The 21157-nt window shown below is 51.8% G+C and overlaps 1 protein-coding gene and 1 non-coding gene across 8 annotated transcripts in view; one reads left to right on the forward strand and one right to left on the reverse strand.

Moving 5' to 3' along the window:
- CFAP65 (cilia and flagella associated protein 65) overlaps positions 1-21157 on the forward strand; it is a 56867-nt gene that overhangs the window by 19922 nt on the left and 15788 nt on the right. For 6 of the 7 annotated variants that reach the window (XM_073304873.1, XM_073304875.1, XM_073304876.1 and 3 more), the window contains 11 exons: positions 4589-4813; positions 5353-5511; positions 6001-6166; positions 6853-6981; positions 7513-7738; positions 8611-8739; positions 9287-9463; positions 10119-10185; positions 16595-16705; positions 17573-17764; positions 18687-18845. In XM_073304873.1, coding sequence (XP_073160974.1) covers positions 4589-4813; positions 5353-5511; positions 6001-6166; positions 6853-6981; positions 7513-7738; positions 8611-8739; positions 9287-9463; positions 10119-10185; positions 16595-16705; positions 17573-17764; positions 18687-18845 — 1740 coding nt within the window. The remainder of the gene's footprint in view (positions 1-4588; positions 4814-5352; positions 5512-6000; positions 6167-6852; positions 6982-7512; positions 7739-8610; positions 8740-9286; positions 9464-10118; positions 10186-16594; positions 16706-17572; positions 17765-18686; positions 18846-21157) is intronic. The other variant, XM_073304874.1, reaches the window with a different exon arrangement.
- On the reverse strand, positions 15741-15856 carry LOC140896004 (U5 spliceosomal RNA). The gene has a single exon (XR_012154418.1). It is a non-coding gene; the product is annotated as a U5 spliceosomal RNA (small nuclear RNA).

Below are 21157 nucleotides of genomic sequence, written 5' to 3' on the forward strand. Positions count from 1 at the left end.
AGATCGCACCTGGAGCTGCAGCTAGCAAGAGATGTCAAGAGTAACAAGAAGGGTTTCTTCAGGTATGTTGGCAACAAGAAGAAAGCCAAGGAAAGTGTGGGCCCCTTAATGAATGAGGGAGGCAACCTAGTGACAGAGGATGTGGAAAAAGCTAATGTACTCAATGCTTTTTTTGCCTCTGTCTTCATTAACAAGGTCAGCTCCCAGACTGCTGCGCTGGGCATCACAAAATGGGGAAGAGATATCCAGCCCTCTGTGGAGATAGAGGTGGTTAGGGACTATTTAGAAAAGCTGGACGTGCACAAGTCCATGGGGCCGGACGAGTTGCATCCGAGAGTGCTGAAGGAATTGGCGGCTGTGATTGCAGAGCCATTGGCCATTATCTTTGAAAACTCGTGGCGAACGGGGGAAGTCCCGGATGACTGGAAAAAGGCTAATGTAGTGCCAATCTTTAAAAAAGGGAAGAAGGAGGATCCTGGGAACTACAGGCCAGTCAGCCTCACCTCAGTCCCTGGAAAAATCATGGAGCAGGTCCTCAAAGAATCAATCCTGATGCACTTGCATGAGAGGAAAGTGATCAGGAACAGCCAGCATGGATTCACCAAGGGAAGGTCATGCCTGACTAATCTAATCGCCTTTTATGATGAGATTACTGGTTCTGTGGATGAAGGGAAAGCAGTGGATGTATTGTTTCTTGACTTTAGCAAAGCTTTTGACACGGTCTCCCACAGTATTCTTGTCAGCAAGTTAAGGAAGTATGGGCTGGATGAATGCACTATAAGGTGGGTAGAAAGCTGGCTAGATTGTCGGGCTCAACGGGTAGTGATCAATGGCTCCATGTCTAGTTGGCAGCCGGTATCAAGTGGAGTACCCCAAGGGTCGGTCCTGGGGCCGGTTTTGTTCAATATCTTCATAAATGATCTGGAGGATGGTGTGGATTGCACTCTCAGCAAATTTGCGGATGATACTAAACTGGGAGGAGTGGTAGATACGCTGGAGGGGAGGGATAGGATACAGAAGGACCTAGACAAATTGGAGGATTGGGCCAAAAGAAATCTGATGAGGTTCAATAAGGATAAGTGCAGGGTCCTGCACTTAGGACGGAAGAACCCAATGCACAGCTACAGACTAGGGACCGAATGGCTAGGCAGCAGTTCTGCGGAAAAGGACCTAGGGGTGACAGTGGACGAGAAGCTGGATAGGAGTCAGCAGTGTGCCCTTGTTGCCAAGAAGGCCAATGGCATTTTGGGATGTATAAGTAGGGGCATAGTGAGCAGATCGAGGGACGTGATCGTTCCCCTCTATTCGACATTGGTGAGGCCTCATCTGGAGTACTGTGTCCAGTTTTGGGCCCCACACTACAAGAAGGATGTGGATAAATTGGAGAGAGTCCAGCGAAGGGCAACAAAAATGATTAGGGGTCTGGAACACATGAGTTATGAGGAGAGGCTGAGGGAGCTGGGATTGTTTAGCCTGCAGAAGAGAAGAATGAGGGGGGATTTGATAGCTGCTTTCAACTACCTGAAAGGGGGTTCCAAAGAGGATGGCTCTAGACTGTTCTCAATGGTAGCAGATGACAGAACAAGGAGTAATGGTCTCAAGTTGCAGTGGGGGAGGTTTAGATTGGATATTAGGAAAAACTTTTTCACTAAGAGGGTGGTGAAACACTGGAATGCGTTCCCTAGGGAGGTGGTAGAATCTCCTTCCTTAGAGGTTTTTAAGGTCAGGCTTGACAAAGCCCTGGCTGGGATGATTTAACTGGGAATTGGTCCTGCTTCGAGCAGGGGGTTGGACTAGATGACCTTCTGGGGTCCCTTCCAACCCTGATATTCTATGGTTCTATGATTCAAAGACAGCATGAACTGGAGCTGGCCAGGCTAAGGAGCAGTGGGGTGGGTGAGTGCTGTGAGTGTGGGGGGACCCAAGACTGCAAGGAGCTTTGATAAGTGCTTCCTGGCCCAGCGGAAGGAGGGGGAGGACACAGATAGCTTCTTGACGGCCTTTGAGAATGCCTGCGAGATGCACAGGGTTGACCCTGCAGACAGGCTCCAGTTTCTCACCCCCTTACTGGACCCCAAAGCCATGGAGGTGTACAGCCAAATGACAGGGGCGGAGGCAGGGGACTACGAACTGTTCAAACAGGCCCTGCTCCCTGAGTTTGGGCTGACCCCCGAGATGTACCGGAGAAGGTTCCGGAGTCAGCGTAAAACGCCTGAGGTCACCTACCTACAACTGGTCAACCGAATGCAGGGGTATGCCCGCAAGTGGACAGCTGGGGCCCAAGCTAAAGAGGACCTGCTTGACCTAATCATACTGGAGCAACTGTATGATCAGTGCCCTTCCGACCTGAGGCTGTGGTTGGTGGACAAAAAGCTACAGAACCTGCAGCATGCAGGGCAGCTGACCAACGAGTTTGTGAACAGTTGGTCAGGGGGTAGCAGGGAGGAATCCCAAAAGAACAGGCCCCCCTGATGCAGAGAGAGAGTCACCCTGTGAACTCCCAGCGGGGAAATGTGGAGAACCCCCTCCCAAGGGGAACGCCTGGTGTCGGGACCCTCCGACCCACTCGAGGGGACCAACGTGACCTGAGCTGCTATCACTGTGGCCAGAGAGGCCACGTACGGACCCAGTGCCCCAGGCTCAGGGACAGACTGAACAGACGCAACCTACCCAGGGTTAACTGGGTAGGGACCCAGCTGGATGAGGGGCAGACCGCCCAGGCAAGGGGGGCTGCCAGCTTACCACCTGCTCCGGGGGGGAAGAGTACCCCAGGCCAGCTCCACCAGAGGGCTGGACTCAGGGTGCTCGGTTTACAGGGTGGGCGCGGGGCTGTCCCTCTGGAGCGAGTGCCTTGTTCCCCAGGAGGTGGATGGGAGGAAGGTCAATGGATACTGGGATACGGGCGCGGAGGTGACACTGGCCCGGCCCGAGGTGGTGGCCCCAGATCGGGTGGTGCCCAACACCTACCTGACCCTGATGGGGGTGGGCGGGACCCCATTCAAGGTGCCCATGGCAAGGGTACCCCTGAAATGGGGGGGCCAAGGAGGGCCCCAAGGATGTGGGGGTGCACCACCACTTGCCCACTGAGGTTTTGATGGGGGGAGACCTAGAGGACTGGCCAACAAGCCCCAGACCGCCCTGGTTGTGACCCGTAGCCAGAGCCGGCGAGGGGCACTGCGCCCTGATCTTGGGGAGGGTACCATACCGGAGGTGCAGGACCCTACCCTGGTTGGGAGGGAGTGCCGAGGGGCACGGCTCAGAGAGGCTGTGGCCTCAGACCCAGCCAGTGAGAGGGAACCGGGCCCCATCCCTTCCCCAGCTGCTGAGTTCCAGGCCAAGTTGAGGAAAGATCCCTCCTTGCGGAAGCTCAGGGACCTGGCCGACCTCAGTGTGGTCTGGACCATGAGGAGAGGCTGCCAGGAGAGGTTCCTGTGGGAGAAGGGGTTCTAGCAAACCCAGACTTTGACAAGCCCTTTATGGTGTTCACTGATGCCTCAGACACGGGACTAGGGGCAGTGTTAATGCAGGAGGATGGAAAGGGGGAGAGACACCCCATCGTGTACCTGAGCAAGAAGTTTCTACCCCGGGAGCCACACTACGCGGCCATCGAGAAGGAGTGCCTGGCCATGGTGTGGGCCCTCAAGAAACTAGAGCCCTATCTCTTCGGGCGACACTTCACCGTGTACACCGACCACTCTCCCCTGACCTGGCTGCACCAGATGAAAGGAGCCAATGTCAAGCTCCGGAGATGGAGCCTACTCCTGCAGGATTATGACATGGACGTAGTCCACGTGAAGGGACGTGCCAACATGATAGCGGATGCGCTGTCCCGGAGAGGGGGCCCTGAACTTCCCCAGGTCACTGGTCAGAGTGACCCCGCTCAGTTCAGTCTCAAGGGGGGAGAGATGTGACGCAGCAGGGAGGGGGGAGTGTTGACCTGGGAATGTGGCAGGGGAGTTTCAATGGGAGACCTGAGAGCCTGTCACCTGAGCCAGGAGGGGGAGGGGGAGGTAACACCTCTGCCCGGGAATGTGAACAGAGGCTGCAGAAGGGAGCCTGCTGGGGGGGGTTAGTTTCAGTTTGGGGCTAGGTGGTGGAACGCAGGGAACCCCAGGGCTGGGGTCTAAGCTCCCCGCTCCCCCAGAAGGACTTGACTGAGGGGTCCTGGGTGTACCCACAAGCTCTGTTTGAGACTGTGTTCCTGTTGTCCGATAAACCTTCCATTTTACTGGCTGGCTGAGAGTCTCAGTGAAGTCCAGGAAGAGGGGTGCAGGGCCTGGACTCCCCCACACTCCGTGACAAAAGTCTTCTAAAATGTCCTTTGGGTATTGTCAATGTGCCCATTTCTTATTGGCACAGCAGGTGCCTTCCAGGGCCTGGTGCCCCTTGTTGTCCTGCTTGCCTTGTGCCTGCTCTCCAGAACTGTCCGTGACAGCCCAACAGGCAGGCCCGGAGTCCTTCCCCCTCTGAGCTCAGCCGTGTTGTGATCCCAGGTGCCTTTTGGAAGGAGATGCAAATCTGCCTGATTCTTTCAGAGCTCAGCTAAGATTTTCTGCTACTGTATATTCCCTTTCCCTGAGTCCCATAGGAGATCCTGCTCCGGAGCAATGGCGAGTCCCTTCTGTTGCTCTTAGAAGGAGATGGGAATCTGTACTTCAAGCCTACCTGTGTGGGAACCTCAACCACACGCACTTACACCATAAAGAACTGCACAAGGTTGCCAATGCACTTCAAGTGGAAGATCCAGGAGTCTGACAGCAAGGTCCTGTCCGTCAAGCCCGCCACAGGGGTCATCCAGCCCAGCGAAGCCTTGGTGAGTTCTGCTGAAGTCATTTTCTTTCGCCACCCACCATACAGCTGTAGAGAGCTGAGAGCAAAAACACATGGCAGTAGTTCACAGCCCCATAGGCCAAGGGCGGAGGGTGCCAGTACGGGTTTTGGGTAGAGGACCTAGCCAGCTTCCTCCAGCTTGATCTTGAAGTAGATTTGGTTCACCACATGCTTGTTTCCTTCCAGACACTAGGAGCAAATATATTGTGGAGGGCAGCGAGAACTGGAGCCTCTGAGAAGGCCTGGCTGTGAATGTCTGGGCGTGTGTTCCCAGTAAGAACCCCCAAAACAGGGGTCAGGTAATGGGCAGAGACACAATCAGGATCAGGCCAAAGCTGAATGGAAGCTGGCAGGTGGTAAGCTGGAGTGTGACCAAGACAGCAGTGAGGGAGGAAGGTGCTGTCTGTCTTATACACTCAGGATTGTCAGCTGCTCCATAATGTGTTTGGAATTGACTCCTTGGCCCGGGCAGCAGAGAGGCTGGGTACACCAGTGAATGCCCTCTCCCTCCTGTGATTCTAGGCTCAGGCATGGACCTTTACTCCTGGCAAGGAGACCAAGTATCTCCTGCGAAGCTGGGTGTCAGTGTGGAGACCCCAAGGGAGTTCAGCCCCTGAGTCTCCTGAGAGCACCCGCTACACCCTGCGGGTTATTGGCGAGGGGGCACTGGGCACCATTGGGGTAAGTACCAGCATGTGGGAGAGGGGGAAGAGAAGGAGTATCTCCCCGGGGGATTAATTGGCTAAGCAGAATCTCCAGCCTCCTAGTAATGTACTAGAGGAGGGTACTTGGAGCCCAGTGGCGGCTTCTTTCCAGAGAGAGGGAGGTGGTGGTAGAGGAAAGAATGTTACTCCCGCTCTGCTGTGCTTCTGGGTTGGCCTTGCATTCAGCAGGAATCCATCACCCATCCTTCCTTTTGTTATCAGGTGCCTATGCAGCTCCCCTGCTCTATGTGTTGGGCAAAGGTCCATATTAAGACTACAAGTCCCAGCAGGCAATGCTTTATAATCTCCTTGGTACATATTGGGTCCTGGAGTCAAACTTTGCACATCGCTGCGTTACACTGTGTATATTGGCCTAGCCAAATAGCAGCCTTGTCCTGCCCCCTGAGCAGTCGGCAGTGATGTAACAATACCACCCTGATTCTTGTGTGCCGCCTTTGGGCTCTAGGCTCAAGAGGAGCAGCTGGACCTAGGGAACATTCTGGTTGGCGGCCTGCAGTCCTGTGACCTTGTATTGTTGAATAATGGGACCTGTTCTCTGAACTACATCCTCCACGTGGAGCAGATGATCACAGGACCGTGTGACCCTGAGGAAGTTCTCAGCGATCCGCTAGGTATTGAAAGAATGTTTGGGGAGGTAGAGTGGGGGGCATTGGGCCTCATTTTTATTGCAGACAAAGGCATTCTAAAATGGATGAATTGCTCTTGCCAGCTCGAGAAACACCTATTCTTTCTGTGACAGCTGGTCTGTTTGAGAAGGTGCAGGTGTGTCTGTCTGTCTGTCTCTCATTCTATACTGGGTACCTTGTACAAACCTCTGCCACTATTGTTAAAGGTGTAACAAATGTCTACTAAAACAAAAGCTTCCTGTTCTCATCATTCACCAGTTCCACCAGTATTGCTCACTTCAGCTGAAAATTTCCATGCTGGGGTCCTGCTCAAAGTTTCAGCTCAAAGGGTAAAATTTTGAGCAAAATCAATTCAGAAGTTTTTGGATTTGGGGAGAAAAACCTTTCTTTTAAAAATAATACCAGTGCACACCTTTTTAAACAGGGCTAGAAGCAAAACAATCTCCAGATTGACACTTGGAGCTTGTCCTGGACAGTCCTCCATGAGGACTCGTGTGTGTCCGTGTTTGGTCTGGACTGAAAATGGCACACTAGGTGTGTGCAGAACAAATATGTACATTCTGAACACGGTATATACAGATATAGTGTGATATATACATAGAGAGAGAATTATACTGAGACCAAGAGGTCAGTGCCCTCCCGGTACTGACTCCCTTTCCTTTCTCATGTAGCTTTAGAGCTGGATCATTACAAGGGAATGATTCCTGCAAGGTCAAAGGCCATTGTTCAAGTAACCGTCAGCCCAGCCCGTCAACTGCATTACACCTGGTCAATCAGTTACACCATTTCCATGCCTAAAGGTGAGAGCCCTGGCTTGCCGGGAAGAACCAAAAGGGCCATTCCATCCCATCCAGCCAGGGGGCCCTTTCTACGCCAGACATAAACTGTGTCTGAATCTGTGAAGATGTCAGCTCCCAGCTGCGTCCCTCCCTCCATTCCCAGTGGATTACTCCTGCCGGCGGGAGTCTCTGTGCTGAACAGCTTGGCTGGACTCACAGGGGATGTTTTGCTTTCTCCCTTGCCCCTATGCTGTCTGCAGAGATGGTGTTTGACACAGCTGAGCCCTGGGGTGCTGAGGTAGAGATGGTTCCCAGTCCACCCAGGCCCCACATTGTCCCCTCTCCTCCACATGCCGATGTCCCACCCAGGCAGCTTCCCTTTATATGTCTTATAACAGACATGGTCATGTGTTGGTTGCTTCTGAAACTTGTGCCCGGGCATGCCAGGCAGGGGTCTGGCTCTCTGTTGGGGATCCAGACCCTACTTCTAGCCCAGCCTGGGCAGCTTCCCTCAACATTGCACTGACTAGTTCTTGTCTCTCCTCCCACAAGCTCTGGATCCTGCAAACACGGTAGGGGAGCAGCAGGCCCTCTGCTGTGTAGTAGCGACGGGCGTCTACCCCTCTGTCTGCGTCACGGATGTGTGTGCAGCAGGAAGTGCCCGCGGCATCAGCAAGCTGCACCTCTGGAGGCTCTTTGCACTGGAAACTCTGAACCAGTACTTGGAGCGAGACCCCACCTCCGCAGAGCTCACCTACAGGGTTCCCACAAGGCACAGGTGACTTGAGACCTGGCCCAGAGGAGTCTGTAACCTGCAGTACAATCCAGGCAGGGAAAGCATGGCCAGAGGGTTTGATTTGCAGCTCGGTGTTACCTAGAAATCTTTGCTGACTCCTTCTCAGCCCCAAAGCAGGCAGCTCCTCACCTCTCCCTGGCCCGCTGCCTGTGTGCCCTGTCTTGTCCTTTCCCCTCTGCGGGGAGGCTGTAAACCTTGGAATTTCACCTCGCCTTTCTCCCTCTCTTCTTGGGCCCATCTCCATGGACTCAGCATTGCCCTGCTGGATAGTAGCAGGGCATGGAGAATGGGAATGAGTCCCACCCCGCTCCCCTGCGTGCAGCCATCCAGAGGTGATGCAGTGAGCCTGGGTGGGCACTGCTCTCCCTCAGGCCCCCATCTCCTCTCCAGGGCCCAGCGTCTGGCTGAGCTGCCATTCTGGCTGTGCTGTGTGGAGTCATCTCTCTTTTCAGGAGGGCAGTAGCGCTCCTGGGTCAGCCAGGGGGGTTCCTTGCTGTGACCTGTGTTGTGCCCGCTCTAGGCACTAAGTGTGCTGTGCCTACCCAGCGCGCTCAGCCCCCTCTGGGTGTTGAGATTCCCCATGTGGCAGTTTATGGGTGTGAAGGGAAGAGCCACCTTAGACAGAGGCAGCTCTCAGGAGGAGGGGAAAGTGTTTAAGCATCTGGGTGCCTCCTCTGGGCAGCTGATGTTCCTGGAGTGTGGAGCCCTCGAGAGGAGTGAAGGTCACGAGCTTCTGCTGTTACCCAAGGGAGGAGCCTCCCAGCAGTTGTGTTATGTCCAGCTCCAGCAGCACCTCCAGGGAGCTTTCCTTCCTCTTGGCTTGATTTCATCTCCTCTTTCTCTGCCCTGCACAGCATCTGCCCAGTCCCTCCCGTGCACACTCCCGTCCTGCTGGATTTCAACTTTGGGGCTGCTCCAATCGAAGCCGAGCCGTCTGTGGTGATCCTCATGCTGGAGAACAATGGGGTGGTGCCGGTGGAATGGTACGTAGCTCTCGTTAAACCCAGTGCCTTCCTCTGGAATCAGAGCTGCTGCCCCAGGACACGGAGCTGCTCCCAGGGCACTGAGTGCACTTGGCATCTAAGGGGCTCTGTGTTCTGAGGGGGTGAGCTGGAGGAGATTTGACAGGGGACTTCAGCGGGAGGGTTCTGAATACCCGGCTGGGCTGAACTCCGTCCCATCACCCACCTGGGGCCCTTCTACAGAGGAAAAGCAAGGGTCGCTGCCCATCACAAACTGTGCGGGACTGTCCCAGTTTTCATGGCTCCATCTTGTGTCCTGCAGGTCAGGCCTGAGACTCATGGCTCTATCTGTGTGGGGAACCCAGGATTGGGTTCCAGAGGGTTCTGCAGACCAAGCCTGGGGGGGACTGGCAGGATGGCAGTGGTGAGGAGTTTCCAGCACTTCCATGCCTTGTGCTAAAGCTGATATCTTCATGATCCCAGACCTTGGCATATTTACCATCAGAACAAGGGGAATGATGCCCATTCTCATTCCTGCTCTGGCTGACTGGCTTTGCTGAGTCCATAGGGCCTTTCTGTTCCCGTCTGACCAGAAGATTGATGTGGAGCACTGGGCAGAAAACACAGAATTCAACCCCAGTGAGCTGCACCAGATGAGAGTTCAGGACAACCAGCTCTTCAGTGTTTCCCCAAAGTCAGGAAGACTCTTCCCAGGACAGGAGCAAACAGTGCAGCTCTCTCACAGGTGACAGTTCATGCCCCCCTCTCCTGGGCCTTCCCTTCCACAGGAGTCAGTGCGTACCTGCCAGGATCCTCCTGTACCTCAATGCTGGAAACATTCCCATCACACGGTGCGTCCCCAGCAGGCCCCCAGAGAAGTCCCTCTGACTTTGTCCCCTTTTTTCTGACCCCAGTGTGGTCTTTACAGCAATCACGTTAATATCTTTTAAAACTGTGCTAGCTGGACAGAGTGGGGACTGGAAAGGTGGCTGGGGAGCTGCTTCCCAGAGCCGGTTTGTGTGGTTTTATCGATTAGTAGTTTTTCAAAAAATCAGGGTGGCCCAGGGACTGGCTGAGTCAGTGACAGCGGCGCTGTATAGAAAAATGAACCAGCTTTGCATTCCCTTGGGGTCTAACCCTGATTGCCCCTAACTCTTCTGGACTCCAGGAGCTCCAGGGCTCGGCCTGTACATTGGTGCGTGTCTATATCAAATACAGTTGTGCCCCTCCCTGCGTCAATGGCCCTTATTCTACGGTGACTCTCTTTAGCAGGGAGATGAATTGTCTCGCATTCACTGTGTGACCCTCGATTCTGTCACTCCAGGCACAGGGTTAGATTTTTAATGTTTTCCTCTCTCTCTCTCTCTCGCTGACCCTGGTGGTTTTTCTTGCCCTGCTAGACATGATTTCGTCGGCACTGATCGGCTCCCGGTCCTGCTGAAGGTCTCCCATGGCCGAGAGATTCTGGTAAGATAGCAGGCGTTGCTTGTCGCGCAGCTAGCAGGCCAGTGAGTTCCAGGAGCTGAATTCACACGGAGGCACTTTACACAGGAGCTGCGAAGCATTCACTAAATGGTGGCCTTCCCGTGGGGTCAGTACCGAACCAGTACCTTAGCCTGGGGCTAGGGGGCGTTGTGATGGAGGTGCCTTCTTGCAGATGAGGCATGAAACCCAGATTCAATCAGTTTGTAGTCCCATGGCACCTTTCATAGATTAGGGAACACTAAATCGTCTAGTCTGTCCACCTGCATGGCACAGGCCATTGACATTCGCCCAGTTACACCAGGATTGAGCCCAAGAACTCATTTGATTAGAACAGCTTCCAGAAAGGCTCCAGTCTAGAGCTGATGACATCAAGAGAAGGAGAATCCAGCCCTTCCCGTGGGAGTTGGTTCCACTGGTTAATCACCTTCTGTTAAAAAATTGTGCTTTATTGGAATTGGACTTTGTCTGGCTTCAGCTTCCAGCCCTTGGCTCTTATTCTGCCTTTCCCTGACTACTGAGATTACATGCCTTCTACTACCTAGCGTTTTCTCCCCTCGGCCTTCCTTTTGAGAAACGAGACAGACTGAGCTCTTTGGCAGGTGCCAGTGTGGCGGTGGCCCTGTCAGTCTGTATCCACAAAAAGAACAGGAGGACTTGGGGCACCTCAGAGACTCACACATTTATCTGAGCATATAAGTAGCTCACGAACGCTTATGCTCAAATAAATTTGTTAGTCTCTAAGGTGCCACAAATACTCCTGTTCTTTTTGAGCTCTTTGAGTCTCACTCTAGGGTGTTCTTCCAGCCCTTGAATAATTTTTGTGGCTCTTTTCTGCACCATCTCCAGTTTTTCAACGTCCTCTTTAAAATATGGACCCTCTTTGCCATGTCATTGCACTGGGAGCTCACGTTCAGCTGCTTACCCACTCTGACCCCTAAACCCTTTTCAGCGTCCCTGCTTTCCAGTCCCCCATTCTGTAGGTGTGGCCTGAAGTCCTTGTTCCTGGATGTGTGACCTTGCAGTTGGCTGTAATGAAATGCAGTTTGTTTGAATGAGCTCAGCTCATCAAGTGATCCAGCTCGCTCTGTAGGACAGCCCTCCCTCATTACTACCATTCCGCCAACATTTGTGTCATCTGCAAATTTTATCAGCAGCAATTTTATATTTACATCCCGATCGTGGATGAAAATGTTGAATAGCATCAAGCCTAGAACTGCTCCCTGTTGGACCCCATAGAAATGCCCTATTCGACAAGGGTTCCCCCCGATGGCTATTTTTGGAGATCTGTGAGTTAGTCAGTTCTCAATACATTTAAAATGTGCTTTGTTGAACAAGACCAATTTTCCATAAGCCACGTTGACTGGCATTAATTAAGTTCCTATCCTTTATCAGTTGAACCCTGTAGAGTGGGCTACAAATGTCAGCTCCATGGCAAAATTCCTGCATGGGTGCCAGCGTCCTGCCACCTGAACCCCACTGGCGTTCTCCTTGGAGGGGGTCTGGGATTCTGCCCTGAGGATTGTTACATGGTACAGCCGGTGCAGAGGAGCCCCATCCTTCCACGGCTCCACTGGCTCCACACTCATTTCAGGAGCCAGCTCAGAACAGCCTTCCTGGTTTTTCAATCTTCCACACACTTGCCCACCCTGCAGTATCTCATGGACCTTGCTTCTCTACTTGCTTCCAGACTCCCTTTCCTAGTCTCACACTGGCTGGTTCTCTGCCGCTCCACACAATTGGTGCAAGAGTCTTCACCTCTGCAGTTCATGCCCTCTCTCTGGTATATTTACCCTCCCTTCATCACTCCTCCTCATCAACACCGTCTCACTTCAAATCCCTCTGAGCTCCAGCGTGTGATCGTCAGGATCTCCCACAGCTTCTGAGGTGTGAAGGCAGCTATTCCTTCAGTGCCGGCAGGTGGTGCATTTTGTCCTGCCTGTACAAAGGTGGGGACAGCAGCCCACGTGCCTTCATCTGTCAGTTCTTTTCTCCGCAACCGTGAGTGAGGAGCTGCCACTTGTTCTCCCTGCCTTGCAGATCACTAAAACAGCTAAGAGCTGCTCCTGTTTTGCCTTTTTCCCTGAGGGTTTCCTTGGGATTGGAACTAATTTCTCTTTCTCAGTTAGAGCCAAAGTCACCTTGTGCTCTTCTGGGCACGGCTCAGACCTCCGTGAGCCTTCCTGTCTGTCTCTGAAGTTTCCTCGGAGAGCTTTGTGTTCACATTGTGTTTTATTTTCCGTTCCTTTCTTTCAGGGCTGTCGTCAGCTGGAAATCCAGCCCGTTGAACAAGTTGTTCAAACAGTGGCTTAACTGTACCTGCCCCTGAAGCCCTTGGATGGGCTCCCTGTGTGATGCCGGCTTGGCACACTCCAGAGAGGGGCCGACAGCTTTCTGCCAGCCAGCCAGGAAGGGATTAGGCCTAGAGCTCCAGAGGACAGTGGGGCACATGGCCCTGACTTGCCCGGTAGAGACTCTAGTGGCTTAAGACCAGTGGCCACCACCCTGCCCCAGACCGAGGTGCAGAGGAGAGTGAGAATGGAACGATGCTGAAGGAGTCTTGGAGAGAGCTCAGTGCTGTAGGAGCGGCCGCAGCCACTACACAGAGAGCTGCTCTGGCCCCCGTGCTCAGGGAGTCCTGGACCAGTGGAGGGGCAGATGCAGCATCTGTGCACTGAAGGGAACACCACCCTCCCGTGCACTCACAGGCTACGGTGCACCCGTGTGTCAAGGGTGCTGATATGCTGCATCAGAAAGGAGCTGCCCGTCCCCCACACTTTCCCTCTCCTGCACTGATATATTGTGGGGAGAGAGAGAAGGGAAGAGAGAGAAAAGGGAGAGGTATTGAGGAAACCCTTCTGCATGCCCCCCCCCCCGCCCATGGCACATGGAGGATGCTAGACAGGAGCTGAAGCATGATATAGAACCATAGAATCGTAGGACTGGAAGGGACCTTGAGAGGTCATCTAGTCCAGTCCCCTGCACTCATGGCAGGACTAAGTATTATCTCTAGACCGTCCCTGACAGGGGTGTGTCTAACCTGCTCTTAACAATCTCCAGTGATGGAGATTCCACATCCTCCCTGGGCAATTTATTCCCGTGCTTCACCACCCTGACAGGATGTTTTTCCTAATGTCCGACCTAAACCTCCCTTGCTGCAATTGAAGCCCATTGCTGCTTGTCCTATGCACCACCATGTTGCGCAATGGACACTTGACAAATTACCGTATTTAGTGACAGACACTGTGGGGGGGTTATGTCAATCAGTCATTCAACGTTTCTTTCAAAATTACCACAGACCTCAAAATTTTTACCATGGACACGTTGCTGACCCCTGTTCAGAGGTTAAGGAGAACAATTTTTGACCCTGCTCCTTGTAATAGCCTGTTATGTACTTGAAACTGTTCTCACGTCCCCTCTCAGTCTTCTCCAGACTAAACAAACCCAATTTTTTCAATCTTCCCTCATAGGTCATGTTTTTTAGACCGTTAATCATTTTTGTTGCTCTTCTCTGGACTTTCTCCAATTTTTCCCATCTATCCTGAATGTGGCACCCAGAACTGAACACAATACTCCAGCTGAGGCCTAATCAGCATGGAGTAGAGCGGAACAATTACTTCTTGTGTATTGCTTACCACACTCCTGCTAATATGGCTCCTTCCCCTCAAGAGGAGCAGGAATGGTGCAGAAGATTGCTCCTTGCCTGCACTCATAGGAAAGAAGGGGAACAGAGACATGCCTGGGAATTCATTGAGGCTTGGAGCCATTTGGAGAATCCATCGTAGCCTCAAGGGAAACAGCTGCTTTAGTGTTTGTCCCAAGAACTGGACCCGGGATATCTCAGATGGCATCAGTAAGCAGCTCTGGGGTGAGGGTCGTTGCCGTCTGTGTGCTTCCAGACTGGAGAGCAGACTGCCTGCAGGCCGGGGTCTGTATGATGATGTTGGGGATTGGTCCTGCTTTTGAGCAGGGGGTTGGACTAGATGACCTCCTGAGGTCCCTTCCAACCCTGTTATTCTATGATTCTATGTTAGGGGCATGTGGGCCAACCCAAGGCATGGATTTTCTTTGTCCATCTTTGAGCCCTAAGCACAGCTTGGTGCTGATCATTAGCAAGCCAGCCCAGAAAGGATCAAGATGATGGATCTGTTCCCACCTCTCTCTCCCTCCCCTGGCACTGCCTTTCTTCATAAGTGACCTTTTCCATCTGGAGCCTGGTCTCTTATGGGGCCTTCACTCCCTCCCCTCCCACTGGGGTGCAGGCTAATGGTCGAAAGTGACTTGTTCTGGCTTTGAGGTGACTCTAGGTTTGTGGGGGTGTTGAAGGAAACCACATTGATTTCCTGCAGGAAACTTTTTGCAGGAGCAAATTCCCAGCTCTGGGAACCTTCATGCCCCACTCTTCCAGAGAGGTGGTAGCTTTTGGCATGGGAAACCCTTTGCTTGGCCAGTCTCCATTATCCAAGGCACTGCAGCTCTGACTTCACTGTCAGAGCACAGCGGTGGAGTAGGAAAGTGGGCTGGACAGAATTTGCTGCCATCAGCGGCTTTGAAAGGAAGCCGACTGCAGGCTGTAGATGCTGAGAGAGTCTGAGCCATAGAGCCTGGTTCCCAGAGCGCAGATTAGAGCAGGGGCTTGATCACTTCCACTGAAGGGCAAGATCTTTGGGGGATCCCCACTGGCATGTGGAATCCACGGGATGGACCCCTAAATGCTTCAAGCTTTCAAAAGCTTATTAACTGGTCATTGCATATAGTTACCTGGAGCTGGCATTCTCTGAGCAACCCTGCTCCCTGCGTGGGTGTCCGTCTCTGGGCTCTGCATGCTTAGACAGACAGTGATCATCACGGGCAGACTTCCAGTGCTAACAGAGTCCATCAGTATTGGTCTCAGCCAGGATTGAAAGTATTGATCTCAGCAAGCCTGAGCCTTTTGATCTCTTTCTCTAAGTTCCATCCTGCTACTTTGATTGTCAGTTGTATGGAGACAACCGCCTGTAGGTAACATCCCCTGTGTCCAGGGGAACAGGTGTTTCACCTTGGGGATCAGAGTCCTGTGAAAGCAGGGCCCGCTGGATAAAGCCAGCAGGCCTGGCTCCCTGAGTCAAACTCAGGAAATGGAATCTTCCACTCTCATCGGAGTGCCGGGTTTGGGGACTATCGCATGCCCAGGCACTCTTGCTTGTCTGTCTCGATTGTGAATTGTCTGGAGCAGGAACTGTCTTCCCTTGTATTTGTGCAGAGCCTGGCACAATGGAGCCCTGATCCTTGGGGCGCTAAGTATTTGTACGGTGCTCTGAGATGATAAATACTGATATCGTGCCTTGGGAATCCGTTAGTGCCTATTCTCTTCTTGTGTCAGGCTCAACTTCCTGATCAGGGTGAGGAGGTACTTTAGAGGCACCACCAGCCTCTTGTCTACTCGGCTCTTGTTTAACTACAGAACTACATCAGCATCTCCCGTGGGTTTCTGAGAACCCAGGAATTCTGTGGGTCATCGCAGCTCCTGTCTCCCCCTTGCTTTAGTAGCTCTCCCACCTGGGCTCTTAAAAAAGTTTCACAAAAAAATTGGGTAGAAACTCATAAATGTTCCTGTCCACGGAAATCTTTAGTAAAAGGCGAAAGATTTATACGATTGGAAGAGAAACCGGCTCCACCATTTCGCTGTGGAGTTTTGAGGCCTCCAAGCTTCTTGTGAACCCTGCCTACTCCCTGTCCAACAGCTGTATCTGGGGCTTCCTCGGCAGTCTCCACCTCAACGCTGCAGTCACGCTCTAGATCAAACAGCTCTGGGTTTCTCCGATGCACTCCAACGGGAAATTATAGCCTGCAGTTCCCTGCCCCGTGTGGCTCGAGGTCTGCCTTCTCAGGGGCTTCATAGAGTTGGTGAGGGGAGGACATCCAGCCTCTGAGGTTCCTTTCTGCTGCATTGCAGAGGGGACACTGTTGATAACTCCACTGGTTTGCCACTTCACATTTATGCTTGTTAGTTCCTGTGGCAGCTTCTAGGCTCCCCCGCGTTAGAGAGCTCCCTGGAATGGGTCACTGTCCAAGCGTGAGGGCCTGTGACTGAGAATTGGAGGAAGGGAATCACTTACAGCTCTTCCCTGATAAGGCTGGTACCATCTCCTGGTATAGGGGATAAAGCGCCAAAGCTCTGTCTCACAGCTGTCGGGCTGGGAGTGTGCACCTATGGGGCGGGGGTGGGGATTGGTGCAATTCAAACCTTCCGAGAGGAAGACTGTACAGGTCAGTAATATTTACCTTCCTTGCTTATGCCTCTTAGCTCCTATCTGCCTCTCCTGTTATTACTGATTTAGTTCTGTAACTGTGATAGCATGATGCTTTCTTCCTGGAGAGAATTACTGGTTCTTTTCCCTGGCCTGCACTGTAGTTGAATTTCATTGGCGTGACGGTGGAACGGGAGCAGCGGTACGTTCATTTTACCTCCACTAAGCATCTGTTCACCCCCATCGCCATCGGCAGCTCCAGCCCGCCCAAACAGGTGAGCGGCCATGACTCTTAGCTACCAGCAGGCAGAGCAAAATAGCTAGAATGCCGGCCTGTGCTGGGGAGGGAAGGAAGCAACGGCACTTGTTAGGCTGTGGAATAGCCTCTCAAGGGAAGTAAAAAGAAAAGGAGGACTTGTGGCACCTTAGAGACTAACCAATTTATTAGAGCATAAGCTTTCGTGAGCTACAGCTCACTTCCTCAGATGCATATCGTGGAAACTGCAGCAGGCTTGCAGTTTCCACGATATGCATCTGAGGAAGTGAGCTGTAGCTCACGAAAGCTTATGCTCTAATAAATTGGTTAGTCTCTAAGGTGCCACAAGTCCTCCTTTTCTTTTTGCGAATACAGACTAACACGGCTGTTACTCTGAAACCTGTCAAGGGAAGTAGTGAGGCCCCATCACATGGTGGTTTGAGACTGGAACTAGCCCAAGCCCTGGAGATGGGCGGTAGGGCCTGTTCTGCACTGGGGAGGCGGGCGGGAGGTCACCATCTCTGAACTCTGGTTCCCATCTCCAAAGATCTGACTGGACTGATTGTCCCATAAGATGCTAGCATATATTGTTGATTCCTGCAGCCTGCTGCCACTGGACCTGAGTAAAACTGCGTTCGGTGGGCAGTGTGTGGGAGGAGCTGTAGCAGAAAGAGTGTATGTAGATGTGGTGATAGATGTTGGCTTTGTATGGTCACCTACCAGACCCTTTGTTATAAATTCTGGCGTTATGGGGTCTCCTCCGTCTGAACCTCTGTTCTATTAAATGCCCTGACTTATGAACTTCATTAATCCTCATCTCAGGCCTGAGGGCTGTTGCTAACTAGTTTAACTGCAGCGTGGTACAGTGAACTTCTGTTACCTGCAGATCTATGAGCTGTACAACGGGGGCTCCATGGCTGTGGCTTATGAGGTTCAGCTGGACTCTGTGATGAAAATCCAGGAGGAGAATTTCCAGCACCCCGTGTTTGTCTGTTTGAATCCCAGGGGGGAGATCCCTCCCGGCATGACAAGCCACATTGAGTGGGTCTTCTCACCACTGGAAGCCAGAACATACTCGGTAAGATGCTCCTCAGTATAAACGAGTGATTGTGTAAAGTGCTTTCCCTGGGGCGGCTGAAGAGGCCAAGATCCTGCAGCCCTCTCTGTTCACATCAGAAATTGGCTTGGTAGGATTTAAATCATTTGTCCTCGCGAAACATTGATTTCACCTGGCACGCTGACACTGTCAAAAAAAAGTCTGTTGGTTACAGTGGGCAAGCACAGCCCCTGCTGGACTTAGCGCCTGCAGGGGCCCGGTGTCACTCCTGGGTCTGATACTCCTCAGCTGCCCTCTGCAGCCCTGTTGCCATGACCCTGCTCACGCACTCGCTGCTGGGAGTGCGGGGCCATCCCCTGGCAGGAGCCATTCAACAATGGGTGGTGTGCCCCACAGCTGGGGTCTTGTCCTCCTCCTTGTGCCCCTGGCCAGGGGTCTCTGCTCTACCTCGCCAGAATCTTAGCTTTCTCTGCACCTTGTGCTTGCAGGGATCTAGTATCACTGGCCCCCTGTAATGCCACCATGAAACTGGGGGGCGAGGAATCAGGATGAGAACAGAGAGAGCCTAAATACTAGAGACTTTGGGTCTGCGTGGTTTAAAGGGGCCTTGGTGCAAAGGAGAATCAGGCTCTTGAAGTTGCAACACATCCAAAACTGGCTATAGGATCAGACTGGGAAGTCTTTCAAAGGTAGTTACTCCAAAGAGGTGTCTGTTGTACAGTGCTGTTACGTAACCCACATACCCAGCAGGCAGCTAGTGTCCCTGCACTTAGTGGGTCTCGGGGGGACTTGGCTAGTCAGTGTCTCTAAGAATCCCACTGCACAGGTCACTTATTCCAAACGAGGAGGCTGTAGTCCAGCTTCATTAGCATAGACATTGCTTTGTAAGGGGGTCCCTCAAAATGCAGCCCTGAATTTATCCCGGTTGCCCTTTCTGTGGCAGGTGGATGTTCCCATCCACATCTTGGAGGGAGATTCGGCTCTGATCACCTTCCAGGGAATAGGCTACGATCCAAATATTATGGGACAGACTGCCCAGTTCGACCAAGTCTTGTCTCCTTCAGTGACTCCAGGTTCTTCAAAACTAACAGTGCCCGGGCAGGTAAGCACCAGGTGTGATGTTACCATAGCCACAGCATGGCAAGGGCAGTCATTCCAGAAGTGCATGAAAAGGTCTGAAATTGGTGGGTGGCCTCTTTTCTAGAGGCTCTGATTGCATGGGGAGCGCCTTGGCCTGATATTGGAAAAGCCAGATTCCTGCCCATGGTAGCTGTTGTCCCGAAAGACGATTTACTCGCAATTCCATCTCCACTGGAACCAGAATCAAGATGGTTGTTGGGGTGTTGTCATGTGACCATCGCATTATTAAAGATTAAAGCTAGCTAACGGTAACCTTTAGTGAGTACGGCAGCTTTTCCGTGGTCATTTATTCATTAAAAGAAAGCTATGCTCCTTTCGTTCCTGGGCCAGGCTCGCACATCCATGTGCTAACAGCAGTACACTAGGCATCACTTGATCCAGACACAGACAGCAGGGTTGCTAATTAAACAGGCAACTAACAACTTGTTCACAGTGAAAAGTGTCGTGAGACTTGGTTGCGGGCTGCCTGGCCCAGCTGAGAGCTGGCCTGCCAGAGCCCGGATCCAGTGGTGTAACACAAGTTCAGAGGATTCAATGTGATCACTTACGGTGGAGATGCTCTAAGCTGGCGGGAGAGAGCTCTCCGGTTGGCTTATTAATGCTGCTTCGGCAAGAGGCAACAGCTCTGTCAGCAGGAGAAGCTCTTTTGCTGAGAGAGCTCTGTCTACACTGGCATTTAGGTCACATTGCTCAGGGGGTGGATTATTTACATCACACAGGGGTGTGAAAGTTAGACTGATATAACCTGTAATGTAGACAAGGTCTTAGTAAGAGCTGAGCAGACTTCCTGTAAGGAAGATGACAGGTTTCAGAGTAGCCGCCGTGTTAGTCTGTATCCGTAAAAAGAAAAGGAGGACTTGTGGCACCTTAGAGACTAGCAGATTTATTTGAGCATAAGCTTTCGTGAGCTACAGCTAACTTCATCGGATGCATACAGTGGAAAATATAGTGGGGAGATTTTATAGACACAGAGAACATGAAACAATGGGTGTTACCATACAGACTGTAACAAGACTGACCAAGAAAGGTGAGATATTACTAGCAGGAGAGTGGGGGGCGGGGGAGGAACCTTTTGTAGTGATAATCAAGATGGAAAGGAATGCATCCGATGAAGTGAGCTGTAGCTCATGAAAGCTTATGCTCAAATAAATTGGTTAGTCTCTAAGGTGCCACAAGTCCTCCTTTTCTTTTTGCGAATACAGACTAACACGGCTGCTACTCTGAAACCAATCAAGATGGGCCATTTCCAGCACTTTACAAGAACAGTAAGAGGGGAAATAAACAAGGGGCAATAGTTTTACTTTGTGTAATGACACATCCGCTCACAGTCTCTATTCAAGCCTACGTTAATTGTATCCAGTTTGCAAATTAATTCCAATTCAGCAGTCTCTCATTGGAGTCTGTTTTTGAAGTTTTTTTGTTGAAGAATTGCCACTTTTAGGTCTGTAATCGAGTGACCAAAGAGATTGAAGTGTTCTCCGACTGGTTTTTGAATATTATAATTCTTGACATCTGATCTGTGTCCATTTATTCTTTTACGTAGAGACTGTTTGGTTTGGCCAGTGTACATGGCAGAGGGGCATTGCTGGCACATGATGGCATATATCACATTGGTGGATGTGCAGGTGAACGAGCCTCTGATAGTGTGGCTGATGTGATTAGGCCCTGGGATGGTGTCCCCTGAATAGATATGTGGACACAGTTGTCAACGGGCTTTGTTGCAAGGATAGGTTCCTGGGTTAGTGGTTCTGTTGTGTGGTGTGTGGTTGCTGGAAGTATTTGCTTCAGGTTGGGGGGCTGTCTGTAAGCAAAGACTGGCCTGTCTCCCAAGATCTCTGAGAGTGATGGGTCGTCCTTCAGGATAGGTTGTAGATCCTTGATGATGCACTGGAGAGATTTTAGTTGGGGGCTGAAGGTGACGGCTAGTGGCATTCTGTTATTTTCTTTGTTGGGCCTGTCCTATCGTAGGTAACTTCTGGGTACTCTTCTGGCTCTGTCAGTCTATTTCTTCACTTCCGCAGGTGGGTATTGTACTTGTAAGAATGCTTGATAGAGATCTTCAACAAAAAAACTTCAAAAACAGACTCCAACGAGAGACTGCTGAATTGGAATTAATTTGCAAACTGGATACAATTAACTTAGGCTTGAATAGAGACTGGGAGTGGATGTGTCATTACACAAAGTAAAACTATTGCCCCTTGTTTATTTCCCCTCCTACTGTTCTTGTAAAGTGCTGGAAATGGCCCACCTTGATTATCACTACAAAAGGTTCCA

This window comes from Lepidochelys kempii, chromosome 11 (genome assembly GCF_965140265.1).
Source record: "Lepidochelys kempii isolate rLepKem1 chromosome 11, rLepKem1.hap2, whole genome shotgun sequence".
NCBI classification, from domain to species: domain Eukaryota; kingdom Metazoa; phylum Chordata; order Testudines; family Cheloniidae; genus Lepidochelys; species Lepidochelys kempii.